This window comes from Mchenga conophoros, linkage group LG17 (genome assembly GCF_057382185.1).
Source record: "Mchenga conophoros isolate Kocher_MC1m ecotype Shallow Benthic linkage group LG17, M_conophoros_male_GT1.1, whole genome shotgun sequence".
Classification (NCBI taxonomy): domain Eukaryota; kingdom Metazoa; phylum Chordata; class Actinopteri; order Cichliformes; family Cichlidae; genus Mchenga; species Mchenga conophoros.
The window spans coordinates 11,675,340-11,701,319 of NC_140542.1; the positions used below are offsets into that span (position 1 = coordinate 11,675,340).

The window sequence follows — 25,980 nt, forward strand, 5'->3', positions numbered from 1 at the left end:
GATTTTTCTCTGGATGTTATTTCTAAAGAAATTCTTGTGAATTCATTCATTCTTTTGTTTCTCACTCTTTCTCTGAGCTGCACCTTAATTCAGGCTGCGTCAGCATGGTCGAGAGGTTTTGAACACTGTCATAGCACACAACATAATAACGTAAATGCAATGCACTACTCTTTCTTTCACTATTTCTCTGTCTTTGCTGTTTCTGTCTCTTCGTGTAATTTATTCAGCTCAGTTTTAGGCAGAAGATCTATCTGTATGATGTCACTGTATCTCTAATATGCAAACGTGGTCAACTCTTTTACCTTAGAAGAAGTGATGCCATAATGACTACTTTAAGCCATGTTTTTCCACTCCTAATTGTTTATTCTATAATGTTGCTGTGACGTTTTGGATCAACTGAAGGCTTTTCAAGGAGTTTTATAGCATGAAGTTTCCATATATCACATTGCTAAGTGTAGCAACAGTTCAAATCAAAGCAATTCAATTTGCCATTATGTAAAAAGGCCAGAATACAGAGAAAATACTAAAGAACCTGTAATAAGTGATTATGACATATTTTAGCTGCATAAATGATTGAAAGTCATGTGAACTTTTCTTTTAAATGAAGATTACTTTTACATGTAGTGTTAATCAACAAAATATAATCTGTCTATACTCTTCTATATGTGCTTTTTTCTTTCTCTTTGCTAAGCTGCTGTCTTCTTCTTTGCTGGTGCATTTCTGCATATCTTGGCACATTATTTTCATCTGTTAATCGGTGTGAACCAGTGAGCACGTCTGCTTCAGAACTACAAGCTGTTTGCTATAAGTCTAAAGTTGCGCAAATCTTGTTTTCATTTGTTTTCAGGTAATCTTATTTTCTCTTATCACTTAGAAACCCTAATCTAGTGGATATTAATAATAATCACTTCTCATTTTCCAGGGAGTTTGGAAGATGGAAGGTGAACAACTTGGCGGTGGAAAGGAGAGATTTTCTGGAGTCTCCGTTACCTCTTACTCCTGAGTTCATCAGGAACATCCGACTCTTGGGCCGCAGGCCCACCACCCAGATGATCACTGACAGCCTGATCAGGAAGTATGGGACTCACTTCCTGTTGTCAGCTACCCTGGGAGGTAACAATTATTAACCATCCTCTATCGATTGTTTTACGATTCACTGTTGTTTCCTTGGGCAGTTCAGGACCACCATGTAGCTGCTGTTTTTAGATTAGATCACACTTTGGAAGAACTGTTGAAACTATGTGTATGTGCACATTTCCATTTTTGCCATGAACTTCAGACAAAATAAGAAATAAAATTGAAGTTGAAGGGTCAAAATGACACACTGGAGCAAAACAGATTTAACAGATGAAATTACAGTTTTTGGTAAGCGTTCTTCTATGAAATCTGTTGCTGGCAGATCTTATCAGCAGTAACTACCTATTTAGATATTCAGCTAGGCAGTTTTGCTCAAGTCACAGCTCTGATCCTGATTTTCATATCTCTGACATGCTTTCAGAGCTAAATAATGAATGATGCAAAAAGACTTTGGTCCCAGGTCAGCACCTGCAAATGACTAACAGAAATAAAAGAGCAATGTTGCTACTCCAGCGTAGAACTACTTAGCCCATATATTACAGCTTAGAATAAACAGGGAAATGTGCTTTAAGGAACTAGTTCTCACTCAGGTGATCTGGGGTTAAATAAAGTATGCAATTTGTGGTAAAAGCTTTTAAAATTTGGTTTTCCAGGTGGTCTGTATGGAAAACAGATGGACGGGACATAATAATGCAATACACTCAGAGTAACCGAAAAACACATCACAGTGGAATTATATGCCACTAGCAGCTCAGAAAATTGGTCTCCAGAGATGTATGAATACATGTAAAAGCCTGTGTATCGTGAACCTGCCACTCCCACTCCCAGTCACAGCCACGGTACTTTTGATTTTCTACCGGCTGATGAATGGATAAGCACTAATAGTTCTCTGACTCAAGAGACGAAAAAAAAAAAAGTCATTTAAGATGCTGGAGAGTCCCGGGCAAGTCTTGAAAAGCACATTTGCTTTTTACAAAACAACACATGTCAATTACTTTAGACGCAACTCCTGGCTTTGAAAAGGTCGCTGTTGTGAGTAGATGCATAAAATGCAACCCTCCCAGCTACCAGAGCTGATGCAGCCCTGCACTCTGGCTCTCAGCCAGGACTGAGTGGTATGAAGAGAGGAGAATGAGGAGTTTGCCTTGGATCTTTGCCAGTGATATGCCTCTGTGGTTCTGAATGGATAGCCTCTGTGTTCGGAAACATATGGACTTAATGAAATTAATAAATAGATTGCAATATTAAGAGCTTGCCCTTCAGCAGCTGAGTAAGAAAGGCAGTGGGCAGAAAATGGCCCTGAAGCATTAGCACTGCATTATGATGAGAAATATGATGTGCAGTGTCTTGGGAACTCTCAGAGCTCCAAGTGTGCTGCATCACAGCTCCTAGACTTATGAAGTCCTGATTGCAGTGATCAGTGCCGTCTGATTCGGGGTGACGTGACTTATCCTAATTATGGTCAAGTGTCTTTATGCTTCAGAGGCGCCTGCTGTCGCTGTGCTCACAACCACCTGGAGTTTGGTGCATGTATCTCTCAGCAGGTTTTAAAGTACCCTATCAATTGAAAGACCATTTGCATCAATGCTAGCTAATAAAGCAATCATGAAAGGATTAGCTGAGGTACAAGATCAGCTCCTAAAGTTTGAATGAAGTAGTTGACCTCAGTGACACTTAATGCATTTAGCTACATATGTGGAAGAGCTTGCACATGATCTTCATCTGTATTTGCAGGCATGCTTGCTTTAGCTTACATGCGCTTGAAGAAAGGCAGCACTGGGTGGATTTTATTCAAACAATCATTTATTCTTGGTGTTTTTGATAATATTTGTCCAGAGTTCTTTACACAGAGGTTATTAGAGGCAACAGAGAGGTTTGGGGAAGGTCTCATTTTGAAGCTCTGCTGCAAAATATTGTGACACTAGAAATAAATGCCTTCGGGAAAAGTTGAATCCTAGAATGCATTTATTTATTTCATGTTCTAAGTGTCTTTTAAAGACCACCTATGTAACATTATGCGGGAAAACATCTATAACATTCTAGTTCTATATGCTTCAAATGCTGCTGACATTTTCCCCTTTTCAAAATTTCAAATAATGTCAACTTTAGGTTGTTTAGTTGTGCTGGTTTAGCTCACCTGGTGGATGTGTGTTCTTTCTGTCTACCGAGCCTGTCCTGTCCTAATGAAGGCTAAAAATCCCTCAAAATACTTTATGGGAAATTTTCTTTTTTCAGTTAATTAAAAAAAATCTATTAACATGCATAATGAGCTTTGGTCAGGTATGACAAAATGCAAGTGAAAAGATCTGAGCTCCACGATAAAGAAAAGCAACTAAAAAAAAACCCCAAACAAGTCAGGGTCAGAGCTACTGACCCTGACTTTATGTTAAAAAAAAAAATTGAAGGGCCTTAATTTCAATAAGCAATGTGAACTCTCTATTCCCTTTTCTAAAACTCCGAGCGCCATTTGAAAACAATTAAATTTGATTATCTTTTAATTGCAGGAGAAGAGGCCTTAACCATATTTGTGGATAAGCGAAAACTGAGTAAGAAAGCAGAGGTGAGCGATTACTCGGGCAACTCTTCCACTGTGACTCTGGAAGCTCTGCACCAGCTGGCTGCCTCCTACTTCATCGACAGGGAGAGCACTCTGCGCAAGCTGCACCACATCCAGATCGCCTCCACTGCAATCAAGGTATCTTTGTGTGCTTGTTATGAGTTATATAGGGACATATTTAACTTTACACATTATTAAAGCTTCTATCTAGTTCAGTTTTTATCCATCAGTCAAATCACAATGACAGTAAACTGACATGGTTATACTATAATCTAAGGCTAGAACACTTGTGCTCTCAGTAGATCACTCTCTCTCCTTCTCAACTTGGAACATTATTTCACTTCTGCTGCATACTTGGAGCTAAATCAGACTCCTCTTATATATAGTGCCTAAAAATGTATTAGAGCCCCACCCAATGTAAGATTTATGCCAAAGCTGCACTAAAATAACACACTTGGTAATTACCAAAATAATATTTCTCGTGTCTGTAATGGTTCATCCATTAGCATGAGTAAGTTCTTTAATCAAAATAATATTTCTGATGCTAAACTACAATTAGTGTTGTTATTCATGAATTTTCAAGTTTTGCAAACAATGAGAAACAATACTAAAGTACATCATCATTTTGTGATAAACCTGTCAAATTACAGTTATTTACTTTCAACAGATAAAAAAAAATCACCAGTTGAATGATTTCATTTTTTATATCAAATTTGGGTATAAAAATATGAATTCAGTTCAGTGAATTGAGTAATTTTTGTGTTAATACTACGACAGACAGACAGACAGACAAGGATTGTTTTCTCATTGCAAACATCAAACTATGTCCAACAAACCTTCCTTTGTATTGCTTCTGCATTACAAGGTTCATTTTCATGAAAACACAGGTAGAAGTGGGTGGGAATACTGTTGCCATTTAGCACTAGAACCCACTGGAACCACCATGGGGGTCATTTTAACCACCTGCCGCAGCAGTGTCAAAACTGGACATAAAAGGAATTTAAGATTCATTTCATGTGATTGAATTATGTTGCAGTTGCTTTAGACTTTCATGAGGAATGGGAAATGCAGAAATTCAAAACTTCTACTTCAACAAACAAGATAATTAACACATACCAGTCTTTTAATTGTTGTAACTGATGAGTGTGTAAAACTTTAAAATGAAAATGGGTTTTTAGCAATGAGTGCTAGCTTTTTACTGAATAGACTGAACATGACACACATATTAAAATTCATCAAGAAAGTAACTAATGCTTTCTAATTGTTTGAAGAAGAACACTAAGAGTTGCACCACTGCCACACACTTTCCCATCCACAGCTTCCAGCTCTTCAGCTTTGCTCCTCATGGCTATGATTCCCACACAAATCAACTACACTATATGTTTCCACCCTCTGGGAACTATGCTTGGGTCAGCTATAGCTTTGCCCTGAAACTTGACACTGATTCAAAACTCACCAGCAAGACTATCTCTGAATGGCTCAAAAAAAAAAAAAAAAAAAACTAGCCTAATCAAATACCAGAAATAAATCTGAGATGTTTTGACATAAACTTAACCACACTCAACAGCCCTCCAATGCAGCTGAATTAAAACAAACACTTTTTCATAGCTCCGTATTATCTATTAATCAAATCAAGCTCTTTTTGGCTCATAGTTTTAAATTGTGTCTAAACAACTACAGTTGCTAGGCAACAAGACAAGACAAGACAATTGTTAACATAGGAAATGATTATACATGATAATACATCTAATATGCGCGATAGCAAAAAGTAGGTTTATTCCTGCAATTCTCAAAAAGATAAACATAAAAACATCTCGTAAATTTTAAAGACCAGTACTAAATGAAAAGCATTAAAAATATATTGCCTAGTTGCATATAACTGTTATTATTCTATAAATGATGAATAAAAGTTTTCCTCTTATGAGCTATCAGAGATCTATAATTTTTAATTTCAACCTTTTAGCTTTTGAAAACTGGTAAAAATGGTTGTGGGTGCAGTACTGTTTCCTTTGTTAACGCTTTCCCTTGTTAAAACACGGCGATAACGCCAGTGAAAATAAAGCAGAAGATTATACTTTTTATCCTCCCGCTTGTGATGAGATACGATCTTCAGCTGCAAGCACATCCGAGTCTGGAGGAAGCTCCGTGATGAGCACATATGGTGAGGGAAAGATAAATGAGCCTTGTGAAACACGCCTCACGACAGTTTTCTGCCTCCAGTTGTCACCTTCAGGTAGCATGGGGTTAATAGGGTGACAGAGGGAGGGATGACCCTTCTTTTCTACCTTTTTCATTTCTCGGTACACAGCGGCGGTGGTCCTGTGAAGTGACGCTTTCTTTGCTGTAGCAGAACATGAATCAGATCCCCCCTACTTATATCAAAGCTCTGTCCTCTCGCTACATTGTGTTCAGGGAGGATTGGATATTTCTTTCTGCAGATCAGGCAGGCACATGTGAGGTGGAGAGGCAGAAACTTTTGTCTGTTTCATTTCTTGGGAATCAGGGCTTTTTTCAGTTTTTTTTTTTCTTCTGAAGCTACAGACGCGAAGAGAAGACGAGAGAGTGTTGCTTTCATGCTCCAAAGGCAGTCATCTGGTGTAACTGACAGGTGGGAAGTAGTATGAGGAGACATTCACCTCCAACGCTGGTGGGAAGAGAGTCAAAGGAGCGACAGATTCCTCCACACTTGCGCATCATTTCCACAGGGTGTTGACCCGTACAGTAGCAGAACAGACCTGCATGAATTGAACTTGAGGAATGAATGAGAGGGTTGCAGGTGAGGCAAAGGCCCCCTCCGGCGGTCTCCATGCAAAGAGAAATTTGAAGCTCATTTCGAAGAAAAAGCACTTTGCTGTGGTTTGCCGGGGGGGACGACTTTGGAAATCTGGGCTTTATTCAAGAAGTCACAGTGCAGAGGAGAGTCTGATTGGACCAGCTTGTTTGTACAATGAGTAATGACTGCAGTTGTTAGAGAACAGAGGGGAGCAGTTTTGCTACAATTTGAGAATTTCCTAGACTGAATCAATGGTCAGTTCCCCACCTGACTCACACCATATTTGCCAGCCCATCTAAACACAGTGTGCCGGTCACGAAGTAGAAAACAGCAGGATCGTCTGGTTTTGATATTTCCTTCTTGTGGACAGTCAATTTATTGGGCTTTGTGGCTCACATTTGAGTGCGCCCAGTCTTGTGACTCGATCGATTGGTGGCTGAACTATCACAGAGCAGATAGGCAGCTGCTGTGGTCATTTATGATTTCCTTCAAACTAGTTTTTTCTCACAGGATATGTCTAGCATGAAGATACCAAGGAGAAAAATAATAAATCAGTCATAGACATACTGCACACACAGAGCCACAAATTGACACACTCATAAGGGCAGTTGGAGGCAATTGAGAAGGCTGGTTTTTTATGTTTTTTAGCCCGCACATTTCTGCTGTCTGCAGCGCAGGGGTCACTTCTCTCTCTCTCTCTCTCTTGTTAGGAAAATTTGCATGTATCTCTATTCCTGTTAGGGAATGGATCAATTTATGAAGAGTAGCTTTAGAAAACAGAATTTCTGAGATAAAGTTTGTAATTTTTTAGGATTTGTCAAAAACTAAACAGGAAGTGAGAATGGACCTGAAATCCATCAGGTTAACAGAAACAGCAACTATGAAACAGAGACATCATTTCATAACAGCCAGTCACTAATGCTAACTTAGTCAGATATTAGCTCAGGTTCATGTCATATGTGTGAGTCAGAGTTTTCACACTTTTATTATAATTATTGCCAATAATTATGTGGTAACTGTCATTTTACATCTTAATAAAAAATAATAATTTGCTTTATTATTTTTCTGCTTTTTTTTTTAAATAAAACTGACATTTGAAAAATGATGAATAACACCAATAATTATATTTTATGAAAAAGTATGCTTGCGTTTACTAATGGATTAACAATGACAGAAACATACGAAATGATTTTGATTATTACTAATGCCGTTCATTTAGGACAGCTTTGGCACAAACCTTGATCTAAGAAATGTGTTAAGCACTGTGTGTGAGGCGGTCCGTCACCGGTCCACGCTGAGAACACTGAAAATTGGCCAATTCAGTTTCCCGGCTGGTCGATCTCCACCATAAATAGCCCTTAAGTGAGCTAAAAACTGGGAAGTCACAGAGATCGGTTCGATGAAATGACAACACTACAGATTAGATCATGCACGGTTAGTGTTTGTGGCCCATGTCACGGAAAATACATAAAACAAATATCAGGATTTGAAAAGGATACCGCAAAAGCAGCATTTTTTAATGCATCCTGCACAGCCGTGTGCAGCTATGTGGCAGAATGTAAGTAGCTACTAGAGGAATCTGAATGCACATGTATTGTTTCCATTATATTGTTCTGTTTTTCTGGCACACGCCCAAACTCCCACACTCCCTCACTCCTCCACAGACACCTTGCATAAAAGATAAAAAACAAAAATGGAAGGCCTGTTCCTTTTTTTACGTTTGCAGAGACGGTGTCTGCAGCATGCTCACACAACACACACACGCTTATCATTACCTCTCGCGTCTCATGTATCTATTGTAATTGACTTTAGTGGAAGCATTCGTGTACCTGTGGGGTGTCAATTTTCCTCATCTTTAAAAGCGTGTGCCAGCCTGGTCAGCCAGACCACTGCACTAAGGTTATAATTTTAGCTCCTCGCTCCCCCAAAGAAGTTTTTGTCAATCACTCCTAAGCTCACACTTCTTGCTGGACGCTTTAAGGCTAAATGAACAGTTTTCTGGGAGGGTTTTGCAGAATGTTTGTGAATACTGCCACTGGACTATAATTTGAGATGGTAAAGAAAATGGCCAGACAAAGACACACATTTTCCACTTTCATCTTCCACATTTGCTTCCATCCCTCATGTAGTCTTGCGCTGAGGTACAGGTGGCCAATAATGTCCTATTAAGTATTTTTAATATACCAGAATGTATCTACAGTGAATAGCAGCTGCTAAGCAAAGCGGAAATTGAATGCTCTGCTCATCACTCAGTGTTTTGCCATATGGCATATCATATGGCATATCAAATAATTCCTTATATGGATTCAATATTCATGGGGTCTGAAAGCCAGCATTGTATCTCATTTCCTCACAGTCATATCGGCATTAAAATCCCTCATAAGGGAAACAAGGGATTTATAATGTGATATAAATATTATAGTCAGAGAATTGCACTCAAATTATCTTCCATTTTCCTTTTCCCATTCACAGAGGATATTTATTCTTCCTTCCGAATCTTTCTTCTGGATTAGGCTTTTGATTAAAGAGCCCCGTACTGAGTTTTCACTTCTCTCCAGCACCGGCCTGATATTAGTTCCCAAGCCCTTCAGCCCTCTGTGATGGCGCTACCGATCGTCTGACCCTTATTGTCTTGCCTCATCCATCTGTCACTTTACACCAACTGTCCTCTGACAAGCCTGACCAGGACAAATCACTGAACAAAATATGGTGTCCCGCAACCACAAAGAGAGAAAAATGAGAAAGTGTTAGGTGCTCCTCACTATGTCATGGAAAGAAAAAAGGAGAGAGCTGAAATAGGATCTTGTCTTGCAAATGAAGTGAAAACAGAGTCTCTGTTGGAGAGGCTTTGTGACAAAGGTCAATCGAAACATCTTCAATCAGTGGCTGGGGTTGGGGAAAAAAAGGAAAAGTCGACTTCTTGCATAGAAATAAGTGCAACAAAGCACTCTTACAGCAATTTAGAGGAATCAAAATGAGCTTAACCTCGTTTCCATTCCTTTCACATTCACTAGTGCAATCGATTATGGAGGAACTACTTTATTTAATCAGAGGCGAGACAGCCATTTATGTTGCATAAGGTACATTTTCTGTGACCTACTATGCCCCATTTGTGCCTGAAATGTAGAAGTACCTTTAAGCATATTTTTCTATAAAGAAATCTAACTTAATCATGCACTTGTCCTAAAATGGATGCAGTTGGGAATTTATAAATGAGCCTTTTATTTGTTGTTGCCCAGGTGACAGAGACCCGCACAGGTCCTCTTGGATGCAGTAACTATGACAACCTTGATTCTGTGAGCTCGGTGCTGGTTCAGAGCCCTGAAAATAAAGTCCAGCTGCAAGGTTTGTTGAATTTCTACCACTTTTATTGTGACTGTCATGATATTATATATTTTATCTGAAAAGACAGAAATATGGGGATTTCTAGATTGCATTAAGTGTGTTACACACTCTGGCAGCAGACTGACTCTCCAAGGTCTCAGTTTGATGACAAAACTAAACCCAGCTTTGTTTTACAGGCTTGCAAGTGATCCTTCCAGACTACTTGAGAGAGAGTTTTGTACAGGCGGCTCTCAGCTACATAGCCTGCAATGGAGAGGGTGAGTTTGTCTGCAAGGACAGTGACTGCTGGTGCAGCTGTGACCCCAAGTTCCCAGAGTGCAACTGCCCCTACATGGACATTCAAGCCATGGAGGAGAGCCTGGAAAGAGTCACCGAGACATGGGGCATGCTGTATAAGGAATTTGAAGAATCAGGTGAGGAGGGCCTCTTGATAAAAAATGCATTATTGGAGCCTTTCACGTCGCAATCCTCATTTAAATTCAGGAAAATCAGACAGTTTGAATATAAATCATTTATACGAGTGAAAGTAGGGATGATTTCAGCTGTTTTATCTGCACCATTAAATCTGAGTGAGAATTCTCTATGTATGTCCCTCCCTATTCTATGATTTATAGGTAAACTATTATAGTTGACTGAGCACTGGGGATCCTGGCATCCTGTCTGGATATAGCAAATTAACAACGCAACATGACCAGATTAGAAAAAAAAAAAAATCAACAGCTTTCGGCTCAGGTAGTTTACAATATGTCTGGAGCAGATTAAGCAGCTATAAAACCCATTTATTCTCCGTCCAGCTTTTCATATCACCAGTGAAACAGAGTTTGAATGGAACCTCTAAGCATAATGTTTGGTTATTATTGCTGTGCTCGGTCACCAAGCCTTGGTGATTATTACTCAGATGAAATCAAAATTGATGGTTTTTTTTTTTTTCTTCCAGTCTTGAGATTTGCCTGAAATATCCCTAAGTGCAATTACTTTCAAACTTTATGTTCTAGTAGCTGGCTGTGAAGCTAGGGCAGGAGCGTGCCCAGAATATAGACACCCACAGGTGTCATAAATGTGTCCTTTAGCAGGGGAAAGTGCCGATTTTTAGCTCGCTGCTTTATCAGCAGAAGCAGAAGTCATAAAGGCTGGCTGTGGCACAGGTGGAAGAGCGGGTTGTCCAATAATTGCAGGTTTGGCAGATTGATCCCCAGCCTCTTCATTTGCTGAAGTGTCCTTCAAAAAGACTGAATGCCAAGAGGAGCACGTTGCATGGCAGCTGAGTATATGAAGCGTAACTGACAGGCATTGTAACGAGCTTTAGAACATGCCTAAATAACTATATAAGTGCAGAACATTTACCATCTAAATCCAACCAAGAATAAAGACTCCTAATTCTGAAACAACAGGTGATAAAAGGATACATTATATATCTATTCTTCTATAACTGCTGGCCTCAGATGATCTTAATTCACATAGTATATGGTAAATGGTAAATGGCCTGTATTTGTATAGCGCTTTTCTAGTCCCTAAGGACCCCAAAGCGCTTTACACAACCTGTCATCCACCCATTCACACACACATTCACACACTGGTGATGGCAAGCTACAATGTAGCCACAGCCACCCTGGGGCGCACTGACAGAGGCGAGGCTGCCGGACACTGGCGCCACCGGGCCCTCTGACCACCACCAGTAGGCAACGGGTGAAGTGTCTTGCCCAAGGACACAACGACCAAGACTGTCCAAGCCGGGGCTCGAACCGGCAACCTTCCGATTACAAGGCGAACTCCCAACTCTTGAGCCACGATCGCCCACAGTATATGTGCAATTTTGCTGATAACGAGACATTTCTTAACACCAATAAGGCTGTTTACATCATAATTGTTTAATTACAATGCTTTCAGCATCAAATAAAAACTGTTTTTGTCGCAATGCTTTTTCAGATTTTGCTTTCTCAAATTTGAGCCATGATCCACAGAGAGAGAAATATATCTTTCTGCTCCAAAGTGCACCCAATTTTTTTTTGGGCTTTACTGAAAATGATGAAAGGGTGAGAAGTGACTCTGCATAGCACCAGCTGCCAGATGCCGTCCCTATTCAGGTACTCCAAAGTCTACATTTGTAGTCAAAACAGACAAGGCCGCCAAAATGTGTCGACATTAAAAGGCTCCTTGTTTGTTTGCCTCAAACTGCGGAACCAATAGATAAATATCCTACACGAACTAGCCGCTGCAGGAAGTCAATTATGGCAGGAAGCCATAAAGGTTTTCCTTGTTAGCATCCTACACATTATGGACAGAAAACTCACAGTAAGGTCATGCAGAATTTTTTTCATCCAAGCTGTTAATCTGTGTGAAAGTAAAATCCCACAGCTGATACCATACAGTTTTTAGACTTCTCCCACTTAATGGCAACATATCCTTATATTACAGTTTAGGTAAGGCTAACATACAGCCCTGTTTAATACATAGAACCTATATCCATTTAATATAGTCATGATTCTCTAGTAGAAGTCAGTGAATATACTTAGAAGTACTTCCAAAAGTAGCTGTTAGCAAACACGGTTTGCAGCATCTACAAATGCAAGTTTAAAAAAAACAAACAGACAAAACTAGCATAGAAGATAAATATACACACATTCCAGAAATTCTGCTAGCAAGATCTCACTCACAGAGTCTGAAGAAAATTACTGCAGTCTGATCAATACAAGTATGAAATTACTTTTGGAAATCGTGGATGTAATTGTGGATGCGTATTCATTACACAAAAGAGGACAGAGGAAACTAACTTTAAGCATATGCTTTAAATTTCAGTATCCATGATGGCATAGGGATGCATTATAAATGGTAACTGGAACGGTACTAGTTTTTTTCTCTTTTAAACATGTTTTGGCCAACAAATTATATATCTCTAAAATAAACAAAACAAAACAAAAAAACAATAAAATGTCAAAGGTAAAGACAATATGCACCATCTCATTTTTTTCCCCATTTTTCACAGTTGTAATAGATGCACGACAGACCGGACCACGTTTCCATGCTCTTCAGCATACTTTTATTCACCAGTTGCTGTTGTCACACACACACACACATACACACACACACACACGCACACACACACACACACAGACAGAGCAGCAGGTTTTCAGCTCTCAGCTGAACTCTTCCACAACAACAACAACAACAGTACAGGATCTAGTTCAGCCTTTAAGCCGACGAGGCATGAGTGCGGATGCCACTCAGGTGCGTCCGCCTCCCCTGCAGCGGCACCGCAGACCACACCCCGCCACAACAGTCTTGACACAATTTTTTGAAAAGAAGAGTGTAAATGAAAAGTTACTTTCAAATACATAATGATTTGATCTACTACTGACCATCTTAGTACAATAAAATATAAATCAGATATCTAGCAGTGTAGCAATGAACTTAGTAAAATGTGTTTTAATGGGTGGCTGTAGCTCAGGTGGCAGAGCAGGTCAGCCACTAATCAGAAGGTCGGTGGTTCGATCCCAGGTCGGTGGTTCGATCCCATGCCATATATCCTTGGGCAAGATACTAACCCCATGTTTGCCTACTGGTGGTGGTCAGAGGGCCCGTTGGCGCCAGTGTCCGGCAGCCTCGCCTCTGTCAGTGCGCCCCAGGGCAGCTGTGGCTACAATGTAGCTTGCCATCACCAGTGTGTGTGAATGACTGAATGTAGTGTGAAGCACTTTGGGGTCCTTAGGGACTAGAAAAGCACTATACAAATACAGGCCATTTAATGTGACTGGTTTTGGCTTTCGCTTTATCTCTTGATTTGTTTTTGTACGACACTTTGGGCAAACTTAAAAATTAAATGCACTAAAAATTGAATTCAATTCATTTTTAGTTATCTAGCCCTAATTCACAACAACAGTCATCTCAAGGCACTTTATATATTGTAAAAAAAAACAAAAAAAAAACAGCATACAATATTAGTGAGAAAACCCCAACAATCAGACAAACCCCTGTGAACAAGCACTTGAGCAGCACAGTGGGAAGGAAAAACTCCCTTTTAACAGGAAGAAACCTCCTGCAGAACCAGGCTCAGGGAGGGGTGGCCATCTGCTGCATTCGGGTGGGGGGTGAGGACACAGAGAACAAGTGAGGGAGACAGGAGAAAATACAAACGATGGTAGAGCGAAGACACAGTTTAATGACATGCATTAATTGTCAAGGAACCAAACCAGATCTGGACTCGTGAGACCATGACAGTAATGGTGTATAATCACATGGGGATGGAAGAGACGGGAGTGTAGCACAAGCAAGCCTGCAGTCTGAGAGCAAGATGCTCTGTTGGGATGATAATAATGCTCAATGTCTTAAAGATATGATGCGGCCTGATGTTTTCTGAAATAAAATTAAATATTAATTTGCATGTATAAGGTTTAATTTTATTATATTTTCCACATTCTCCTTTTATTTCAGTGTATTGCTTGTAATGTGCAATTTATTTATGTTTTGATTTTGGGAGAAAAGTCTCATGAAGTCTCACGAATACGATACTCTTGGAGTTACAGGGTCACCAAAGGTATTGCAGGATTGTTTCAAAGATCTTTTTAATACATTTTGACTAAAATAACTTAAATACATGGATGGTTTTACTTTTCCCAACAGTGGTGCCTCCTAAATAAATAATTGCACTACATAGGGTACAGTTAACACCTTTATTATGGACTGCTGTGAACACTGGCTAGGTCTTTGATTTTCTGATTTGGCCCATTTCTTTTGTCTGTACACTTGACTAAAATCTTCAATATATACTGAAATAACTTGGTCATGTTTCATGTTGAAGTAGCAGCTTTTGTTGTTCTTTTCATTTTGCTGTCTTTGTCCTTAATAGTTGAGCTGCATGGCTTAAAAAAAAGGGAGGGGCCTGTCAACCACTAGTGTGGGTCTGTTATCATAACCAAAATATTGTGATCATGTGCTGTCCAACAGTCAATGATTGGTTGTGGATGAAATGAGGATTGAGAGATTTAAATTTTGTGTGTTAAGATAAGCCAGCTTCATAGCGGGCTGACTGCATAATTCAGTCATGACAGTTTTGCTCATTGACCTGAACAAAACTGGTTATTATTTCAGTTATATTTTCATATCCCAGTCCTATTGCCAAGATAAATTCTTAATATTTCTACTTACTTAGTAAGACTGCAATAGTGGTGATGAGTTATGCCTTTTACCTCTTTCTCCTATGTCTGTTGTTGCAGATGAATTCAAGGCCTTCTATGCAAGGCTGCCCCAAAACTATTTCCTGAACATGTCAACCATACAGCACATGTGGTCCCTGGATAGCCTGTTCCAGTGGCGATATGAGCAGCTGGAGAACAGCATGCGGGTCCTCTCCAGACGTGCTGAGAGAGTCATCTTCAAACTCTTCAGTCTCAGTAAAAGATGTCACAGACAGCCCCAAGTACGCATACCAAGAGAACGGTGAGCACAACCACAGTAACATGCATTCTCATGCTCACCATTATTATGTTCACATTAAATCTCAATAATTCTGCACAGCTTCAAAATGTTCTCATAACACAACTCTATATACTGTGGCCTTTTACATTAAAGCGGTGTCTTTTGGTGCAGTGTTCTTGTTTGAGGTTTTCCTCATAGAGGTTGCACATCACAAGTTTACCCTATAGACTAATCCAGACACATTGATTAAAGTAAACAAGTTGCCATTGTAGTTCTGGCATTTAGCCTGCGTACCCTTGCAATTACTTTTTGAATAGGGGGAGATTATGGAATAGATTTTTCTGTGGAATCACTCTTGCACCTGCATTTGCTAAGAATTTTTGTACATCTTGTTGCAGTCATTGAAATGTTGTTAAAACAGATCAGGCATTTTTAAATAGCTTTAATTTTTTATCCAAGGTTTTTACAGCTGCATTTCAAAAGAAAGGAGTTCACATAGCATACATTACTGTAGCATTAAGCTCCTAACTCTGAATCCCCCTGCAATGTTTTTGAAACCAGAGTTTCTTGACTTGTTTCATGTCTGAATGTTGAAAATCTTCATAAAAAATGAATAAAAATCCCTAATTTGTCTAAATACAAAGACAGAATTATGAGGTATAAAGACTTTTGTTAATTAAAACTTAATTCATGAATTGATTAATTAGCAAGTTAAGCTAATTAAGTGACAACATTACACTTACACATCAGTGTTAAATTTGGTTTTAGGCAAATTAAGTAACACATTCCAAGACTTATTAACGCATTTATTATACATAAATGCTTGTGTGGCAATATTTCGTTAAAAATATAACTATCACTACATTTGTTCCAGAATGTTTTCTGATGTGTGACTTCTGTGGTTCAGTTTAACCTACTTGAATTATTGAGTGATGTGCAAAAGGCACCTGCATTTTTTGAAACAATTACAGACACACACACATAGGTGGATAGCTATGACAACCTAGCATCCACCATCTATGTAGAGATGGGCAAGTAAATGTATATTCCTGTATCCACTATTTGCTTTCAGGGTTGTTTGAGAGTTGTCTTATTTTTGGAGGGAAGCACTTTTTTTTAATTACGTAATATTTTGATGTTTTAATTGTCCAGATTTAGTCACCTAGCTCAGAAGAATGCTATAATGTGTGTTGATTTGACTGTCACTAGCTAATATTTGCTGCGGAGATGCTGTTTTTTGTCTCCTTAATATGAGTTACTTTATAGTTGAAGACTTGGAAGGACAAGCACAGTACACACATAATATATATGTACTTTTGTAGCACAAATACCAAAGTCCCTTTATTCCCTTTAGTTTTTTGAAGCTATGAAGATTTCCCACTCACACAACCACATATTCATTCATTTAATAGCATGTTTTTCCAAGCAGTTTGTAAAAATCTAAAAGTTTGTTAAAAAATTAATCCTTTAATTTAAAAAAAGAACGCATTGGCAAACCCTAACATCATGCACCTTAACCATTTGCTGCTGAGAGAGGAAGGTTTTTATTTCTATGGCTTGAGTGTGACAGTCACGGGGGACGAGGCACCAAGCGCAGGACACACAGAGGTAGGATAAGATCCAAAATCTAGTCTTCAGTTCAGACAGCTAGTGAAGGCAGGCAAAAGGTCTCTACAGAGAAAAGTAACAGCAAACACAATTTAATACAAAAGGAAAAAGTACACAGGAAAATATAGATCCACCCAGCGAACACCTTGACTTGTTGTACAAGTCATAATGAGGCAGTAACAAGCCACTCAACACTTTTCAAAAAATACAGAGGTGTGTGATTGGCTAATTGGAAACAGGTGTGAGAGATATCACAGGGGAGACCAATTAGGGCAGGGCATATAGTCACAGAGGAGGGAAAACTAACACAGGCTGGAAGTTAAACTGATAATGGTGTAAACAGACCAAAAATTACAAAAGGAAACAGGAAGTTACTCAACAGAAACCCAAAATGAGAATAAAAAGGTAATTTGTCAGTAAAACGTACAGATCTGCCCTTGTAAGTGTTTGAGCTTTTTCTTGGAGGAGACAAATCACACACTAGTCTTTTAAGATTGAAAGAAATCCACATTTGTAATGGGTACCTTTTACCTTCCAGAAGAGGCAATTGGAGAAGGTGACGAATCTAGCAATCACTGTCAGTCACACTACGCTCACCTCGATTCAACCGCCACGGTAATGCTGCAGAAATGGCGACATAAATCAACACATAAATCAACTTTCAGATTAATCTATTAGAGTTTGCTCTGTTTAATGTCCAGCCCATGTCTCTGTTGTTCTTTCTTTTCTGTTTCTCAGTGCACCCTCTTCTTAATCAATGTTATTCTCTTCACCACATTGCCAAAACACACATTAATCACTGATCTATGCAGCTGATATTCCCACAAGTTTGCCAGGAAGTGTCATCGCACTCGTCCAGGCACTGTTTATCTACGTTATTATTGGCACATCAACTGTGAAGCCTTCCCTTTCTTTTCTGTCTTCATAGAAATCTCCATACTTAGTAGAAAGAGACTTGGAAAGGGGTGTGCGTCAGCTGGCTTTGGAGAGAAAGGGAAGCTCTTGAAAACCACCCTTAGTCTCTCTTTAACATCCTGTTCATAGGACTTGCGATAGAAGGGAGATGTGTGATTGATTTTGCTTCCTGCGGGCTAGTTTTCCACTGCGCTGACAATTATGAGCAAATAAGCCAGTGGAAGCAGCAGTCGGCTCAGCTTTTGTTCAGCAGCTAATGATGAGACAGCACAGTACTCTTTGTGCTGAAACTTTGGCCATTATGCATAATGCTCCACATTGCCATTCAAGTGATGCTTTTAGTACTTATGCTTTAATCAGGTTAGAAAATACCTTTCTTATGCATAGATCTCTCCCATATAAAGGTGCTGATTTTTCCTTTTCTATGTACACTTTTGAATGTTTCTCTGGTGGAGTCCTCTCCTCTTTGACTTCTTCCAGAGTGTAATTAAGATTTGACTTGAAAAGTGTTGAATAGCTTTTTAATGACCCTTTCAAGGCATTTGGTAGATTTGACAACTTTGTCTTTAAAATCATAGTGTTTAATGGACATTCATTTGTACAGATAAAAAAAATGGCCCAAGTGCAATTATTGCACTTCATGACTCTGGTGACTTCTTTATGTTCTTCATATTGATTGTTCTTGATGGCTTGGTCTGTTACTGGCTGACTAATAATATACAGTGCCTCTAGCAGAAGATAAATATGATGAAATGTTCTGAAAATAAGTAGCACAGTGCTCCTCTGAGGAGCCTGTACTGCAAATCCAACAATAGAACATTAGCAGTAGAAATAGTATTTCAAGCGCAGTGTTATTATTGTAAAATACCACAGTGATAATAATGATTTGATTCAGTCTTGGGGTACCTGCAGAACCCAGAGGTTTTTTTTTGTTTTTTTTATAAATCCGTTTTATGCTACTATTACAATTCACCATTATTTTGTTCTTATGTTTGTTCCCTAAAGACTCAATATATAATTTCCTCCTGCTTTTGTTTTCAGTGCATTTTAAAAAATTTCACTGTACACAACCCAATGTACAGGGATGATCAGTGACATCAGCTAAATCCGCCAAATCCCATGTGTACATCTTGTGCAAATACATACACGGTTTACTGATTTCTTGCTTGCACAAAGTTCTGACCTCAGCTCCATCCAACACCTTTGAGATAAATTGGAACTGAGCCGGTCCTTATCGTCTAAAATCATTATTGAATCTCACTAATGCTCTTATGACTGAAAGGTAGCAAATCCCTGCACCCATGTTCCAAAACCTTCCTTCCTTCCCAGAAGACTAGAAATCTGATTAATGGCAATGGAATCAGAATAATAAGTTCAATTATCACATTTGTATATAATGTGCAAGTCACCATATGTTGCACAGTATTTTACTTGAAGCTTGACTATAATATTTTATGTACTTTATCTATAGAATTAAATGACTCACACAGCTCTGCATTTGCTTGATTGTATTATCAAAGCTCAGTGTTGCTGGCTCCTCGCAGCGCAAAACTCTGTGATTTACAGCAGCGGTTTGGAGAAAGAGTTGTGGGGAGCACAAAGCCTGTACATAATCACAACCGCAGTCTTCTATTGGTGACTGCTTTGCTGTGCTGAAGCTGTCAGAGGTGAAATGCCTTACCCACAGGTAGCGGTTGATGGAAAGGAAGAGTCCTTTCGGTTCATTTCCCATGACCGCATTTTCCATTAGAGGGTTTTGATATTCAAATCAGTGATTTTCCGAGCTCCGGCTTGCTTGCCACTGTCAAGCACACAATAACAGCAGAGTACAGAGGAAGATTCCCTAAATGTAATCCAGCAAACATTTTCAGATTAGCATAAAGTTTCCTTCAATGCATCCTCATCAAAGAAGCCTTTTTTCTACAAGTGAAGCCAGCGGTATAGAGTGAGCATTGCATTCATAAAGCAAAGAGGATAAAAGCCATAAAGTCCTACAGAAGGGAATCAAACTCAAGTGCTCATGGGGGAATTATATGTATGTCTGAGATTAAACTCCCCCTACAACTGCTGTGCACTTCCAATATTTATGTCACTAACTCATCAAAGACAGTTTCTCTTGCTCTCTATTCAGGTTCTCACGCTTTACCTTCCAGAACTGCTTGTACCCGCAGTCTCCGCATGCATAACCTACATCATAAAATATTAAAGTGTAGTAAAGCAAACTAATACGAGCGACTCAGGTACTTCTATAAGTATTTTGTTTAAGTGTTAACATGTCTACATATCTACACATTACCAAAGAAAATATAAAAATATCATTATTTTGTGTGCTTTATACTAGAAAACATAGAACAACAAATCTTTTCAGTATAAAGCACAAAAATATCAAACTATTGGGACATGGAGATTTTATAACTAGCCGAGATATTTATTTTGATTCAGTCAACACAGGTAAAGTTTCACAGTTTTGCTGGCTACTGACCAAATGGCATTATGTAAGAATGCTCAGAATGATAATCTCTCTCTGGAACAATGATGGGTTGTAAACTCACGGGCATGTGATTATTGCCTTATTGGTGAATTTTATGCTTTTAAGAGCTTTTATCTACATGCCAAAAAAGTTAAAAGAGTTAATGGTCGTTATACGCCTACTATAAGTGTTAACCTATTGTTAGATCCAGTAGTGTTTGGTCTAACAGTTCGGGATTCTGTACCATTCAGTACAAAATACCAGTTCTTAGTGTTGTTTGCTCAGGAATGAATTCATTTTCATATTTGTCTTTTTATGTACCATATTTGTGTTACGAAAATTCTTTGTCATCCTCAGGCTGTCAAACAAGCTGGAACTTTCATATTGACCTTAAGAAACCCTTATGAATTGTTCTGTTTTAGTTTACCATCCCATTGGGGAAAATAATGAAAAGGACTGACAAAGAACCGACAGTCCTTTGGTGACACTGGGACGACTGTGTTGTACTCATTTTAGTCAAACAGTAGTTGGTTCCACTTGATCTAGGTTAGAACAAAGTTAAATCAAAATATTCCACAACTTTCAGCCATCTCTTGTGAACCTTTCTTTTGGCTGATGGAGTTTGATCATTTGTCACTATCGCATAACCTAATTAATGAAAAAAAAAGTCTTTGGACGTTTTGCTTTTCTAAGTAGTAAATACAAAGTCAGTGACAACAAAGTGTCAAAACCTCTTGAAATAAAGATTTCGTAAAAAAATAAACTTTTTGCACAAGTCTTTTGACCTGTAAATGACCTAAATGATCACTAAAATGATGTCAGGTCTTTCTTTCTTTTATTTTTTAACAAGCAAGCTGTCTGCAGACCCAGACAAGTGTCCTGGGCTTAACAAAACACTTCCCTATTAAAATGGCTCATCCTTAAAGCTAGTTCAATAACCAGTCCCTCTTTGCCTTTATCTCTTTGTCTTCTTTTTTTCCCCACCAGGCCTCAGTCCTACTGGCTGAGTCATTTCCAGTCACTCCTATATTGCTCAGAGAACAACCAGCTTGGTGCATTCTCAGAGGAGCTCCACAGCTGCAGCTGCCGATATGAACACAGCTCCTGTCAGCTGCCTCCACCCTGCTCTGTTGGAGAAGGCTTGGCCTGTGCGGCCTGTGCACCAGACAACCAAACCCGCTGTGGGAGCTGCAACCCAGGCTTTGCCCTGACACAAGGGACCTGCAGGCCTATGGTGGCAGACTCTACAGAGAACTATCTGGGGTTCGAGACAGACCTTCAGGATTTGGAGCTGGGCTACCTACTGCAGAGAGCTGACCGCAGGCTTGAGGTAGTTTTCTTTTGGCCTTTGTGTAATCATGTCAGGCTCAGTGAGAGCTGAGCTGTCTTTTCCCAGCAGTAGTCTTGGAAAGACACATGTAAAAAATCTCACCCTCTTGGTGACTGAAACCCTTTAGTTTCACCACTTTTTCTTTTATACCATTTATTGTCCTACCACACAGAAAGTTTGTGGTTTCTTTTTATTTTACTTACTTTTGCTAGAAATGGGAATGAAAAAGTGACCTGGAGGAGTCACTCTAGAACAGGGTCTCAAACTTAAATGAGCTGTGGGCCACTGCTGGCACTGTCATCTCATGTGAGGGCCGCTTTAGCGTTCAAGTAGTACAAAAATCAAACAAGAAAACACCCACAAATATTTCTGAAAATGTAATGTTTTGTTTGTTTTTTAAAACAAGATATTGTATAACAAGTCAAAACTGCAAACATGAACACATTTTTTTCTTCTCACTCTTAACTAACTGAAGCCTTTCATTGAACTACCACATAAACAAATTGGTGCTCTCTTTCTGGCCAGACATGTGGCAGCACTCCTGCTATAATTTTGTTCATATTTAACAAAATATAAATGCAGACATAAGTGTACACATTAGTTTTTGGCTGCTAGTGAAAATTGTTTTCTTTACAAATAACTCTCTGACTGAACTAACACAGCCAATCCCTCAACATGTTTGTACTCTCTGCTTCCTACTCTTGCCATCCTATTAATGTTATATTAAACTTAATTTAACATTGCACTCAACAACAAACACATCCTCCATCCCCGAGAAAAAAAAAGTAACTTCGAGGGCCAAATTGCATTATATTCCCTCATGTCAATATAGGAAGTGGCGTGGGCTGCAGATGGCCCCCGGACCACAAGTTTGAGACCCCTGCTCTAGAAACTACAGTATGAAGCCCTTCACGGCCTTCCTTTGTGATGTTGATGTTGTCAAAAAGGATTGCAGACTGACTCTATCCAAAGGCCACGGTATAGTTTTAACCCATCCTTTATGCCCTAATCGGGTTCATTCAGCTCTATTAAATGACAGTGGACAGTGGATTAAATGACAGATTTTGGCATGTGGATGCGTAAAAAACAAACAAACAACATTTTCCAAGATGGTTTCCATAGTGCCAAAAAAAGTCCATGAAGGATCTTACATTTTGGTCTTAAGATACAGTGAAAACAGAGGACAATTTTCCATCTGAGCATGTCACAATTTCTAATATCTTAATATCATGTGTAAACCATAAATACATTGTGCCTTCTTCAATTCAAACCAGGCTCTTTTGCCTTGTAATATGCCTTTTATAAAGTTGCCTAAAAAGGCAGCTCATAGTTTTTAGAATACTCCACACCTTATTTGGCTATCACTTTAAAAGTAATGCACATAAAGTCATGTTGTTCTCCAATAAATATAGAATTTCTCCAGTAGACATGGAGGTGAAGTGAAAGCCTCGCCTCCACAGATTACCAGAACGTATGAGTAACATTAGTACCATCAAAAATCTGTTTTAATCGAATTTTTATTTTTAGCACTGCATCTTATTTTACTGAAAGTATGTATTTACTTTGTCTGACAGGTCCATGCAATCTTCATCAGCAATGACATGCGACTCAACAGCTGGTTTGATCCATCATGGAGGAAGAGGATGCTGCTGACGCTTAAGAGCAACAAGTATAAGACCAACATGGTCCACATGCTGCTGGGAATATCCCTTCAGATCTGCCTTACAAAGAATAGCACCCTGGAGCCTGCCCTTACACTCTATATCAATCCTTTTGGCGGGAGCCACTCAGAGAGCTGGTACATCACTGTCAACGAGAATAATTTTCCAGACTGGCAGGCCACCAAACTGGACCTGCCCTTTGACTGCTACAACTGGACTCTGACATTGGGCAACAAGTGGAAGACATTCTTTGAAACCATCCACATCTACCTTCGTAGCAGGATAAAGACTCAGGATGGACTGAATGACAGCATTTATTATGAGCCTTTAGAAATGGCAGATCCTGCTCGGAACCTGGGCTACATGAAGATAAACAGTATCCAGGTCTTTGGCTACAGCATGCATTTTGACCCGGAGGCAATCCGTGACTTGATTCTGCAACTGGACTACCCATACACTCAAGGGTCCCAGGACACAGCTATGCTCCAGCTCTTGGAAATACGAGACCGGGTCAACCGGCTGTCCCCTCCCGGTCAACAGAGATTGGACCTGTTTGCCTGCCTTCTCCGGCACAGACTCAAACTGACTGCCAGCGAGGTGGTTCGCATCCATGCTTCCTTACAGGCCTTCAGCTCACGTCTGCCCAATTCAGTGGATTACGAGACCACCAAGCTGTGCAGTTAACAGCTGCTTGAAAGGAAATACAGTCTGTAAATGGCTAGAAGGAGAACTCATGGACATAGGATTTGTGCCCATTGTGATACAGATGCTTATATTTGTGCTCATTGTCTATGGATTACCAGACTCTACAATTAATCAGGAGTTGATTGGCTGTGGACAGCTGAAGAATGTACTGTACTGGTTGTTCTGGGGTTTTTTTGTGGCAACTACCTTCAGTGCTATAGTATAATGAATGGGAAGGATCAGTAAGGAAATACACAACTCTCCAGAACAAAAACTCTTTACAAAAGATGTCTACAGTAGAAATTCAGATATCGCTTCATAAAGTTGAACCATCCTGTTTCGAAATGACTCTGCTCATTTATACTGTAAGTACCAATGACAAATGATTTATGTTAAAAATGGTACAGTCTGTTTGTTTGTAATTTTTATATGTTCCTTTGCTTTAGTGACAGTGCACTTTCCATGGAAACCAGAATACAGTGGTGTCAGTCAAGATTTTGTAGATAAATTGATATTAAAACATCACGTTATAACACATTCCAGCTGTCAGAAGAATTCTTGGGTCCCTTTCGTATTAAGGAATTGCATCACAGACTTTTTGTAAGCATGGTTCAAATTTTCGGGGGGTGATCAGGATGACAGTCAAGAGTACAGAGTACCATGTATTTAGGGATTTGTACAACCAGTTTGACCAGACAGTTGTTAGTCTGCACCAAGAACCTTAGTCAGTTAAATTAATCATTACTTTTTTCATAATGCACAACACCAGTTAAATGTTGATTTCTATGATATTACAGACAACAGTCGCCATCCATTTAGGCAAATTGTAAGTAAGCAGGTTAAAAAGTACAGCTAATGACAGGTGCACTAACCAGCGCAACTCTGCAGTACTTGGATTACAAAATTAAGTGTTGTTTAGGCTGTTACTTGATATTAAGGAGAATGGAAGAATACATTACAGCAGGTCCTGTCTGAAGTTCAAATCTTACACTGGGCTTCATAAATGACTTTCTATGTCAGCTTTCCAGATAAGGAAACACAGCATGTCTGTGCCATATCTACAAGCAGGTGGGCTGTCCTTGTGGTCCACTGTACAAACCATTCAGCAGTCTCAGTAGACTTACCTTTGTTCAGGCTGTTTCTCAGGTGAGTGAGACCTCATTAAACAGAGCGGTTAACCCCAAGAACTCGATTACAGTGCATAACGTCGTCCTACACAAGATGTTAATTTGTAAGGACACAAGGTGGTACTAGCACTGGATATGTCAGTAACACTCAGCAAATTAATTTGACATTGTGTGCAATGTTATGCATGGTGCAATGTGCCACACCTGTGATATGTTTATATTAGAATGTTATTTACTCTTTCAAGGGGCTCTTAAATATACTTGTAAAAATGTTCCATTTGTCTCAGATATTCTTTCCTCTTTAAAAATAATTCATGCAGGGCATGCTGTGGGGATAACGTTATGTGAATTAAGGGTAGCCCCCTTAGCACCCACAGCTGTGTATTTGGTATAGCCTGTAAAAATAATTTTATAATTCTTTCACCTATATTGTGACCTATAACCTGTAAAATTCAATTGAAAAACAGATTAAAACCTTGAGAGTGTATCAACATGGAGCAATTTGGATTAGGGCAGTGTTATTTATAAAAACATCCCAAATATCTCAAATTTGGGTCATCTTGGTACAGTCCTCAGGTCACCTCAACCCTGGATTCAGGTCTGTGCAATTGCCAAGTTATTCCAAAACTTGTTCTGGTGGAGCCTTTGGGTTTTTTGGTTAGTTGATGTGCTGATAGGTGAAACATCTCTTTGTCTTAAGTTTTTCAGCAGATTTTGTCTCAGAACTAACTATGACTTGGAACTGTCAGCAAATGTCAGAAAAATCTAACTAATTAAACTAGAACATCTGAAATATATTTGATTTAAATCTGTAACTTTGACTGATTGGTTACATGTCGTAACTAGTGGATTTGAATGGGACTGGTTAATTTTGACAAACACTGACATATCTGCAGTAAGAGGGATATGCAAACATTATTCAACACCATAAAAGATGATTATAAAACTGAATTATACAAGTTATAGGTAAGATGAAAGAAGTTCTGAAAAGTGTGCAGAAGTGTTATGTCCATTGTAGTAG

General features: G+C 39.2%; 1 protein-coding gene across 2 annotated transcripts in view; it reads left to right on the plus strand.

The window, feature by feature from the left end:
• The window catches only part of LOC146555122 (BMP/retinoic acid-inducible neural-specific protein 3-like), a 59,363-nt gene extending 34,994 nt beyond the window's left edge, over nucleotides 1-24,369 (plus strand). For both annotated transcript variants that reach the window (XM_085252042.1, XM_085252043.1), the window contains exons 3-9: nucleotides 923-1,113; nucleotides 3,582-3,772; nucleotides 9,647-9,752; nucleotides 9,929-10,165; nucleotides 14,963-15,185; nucleotides 21,145-21,487; nucleotides 23,062-24,369. In XM_085252042.1, the coding sequence (XP_085108168.1) occupies nucleotides 923-1,113; nucleotides 3,582-3,772; nucleotides 9,647-9,752; nucleotides 9,929-10,165; nucleotides 14,963-15,185; nucleotides 21,145-21,487; nucleotides 23,062-23,832 (2,062 nt within the window). In that variant the 3' untranslated portion in view covers nucleotides 23,833-24,369. The remainder of the gene's footprint in view (nucleotides 1-922; nucleotides 1,114-3,581; nucleotides 3,773-9,646; nucleotides 9,753-9,928; nucleotides 10,166-14,962; nucleotides 15,186-21,144; nucleotides 21,488-23,061) is intronic.
• Nucleotides 24,370-25,980: the final 1,611 nt, after the last annotated feature.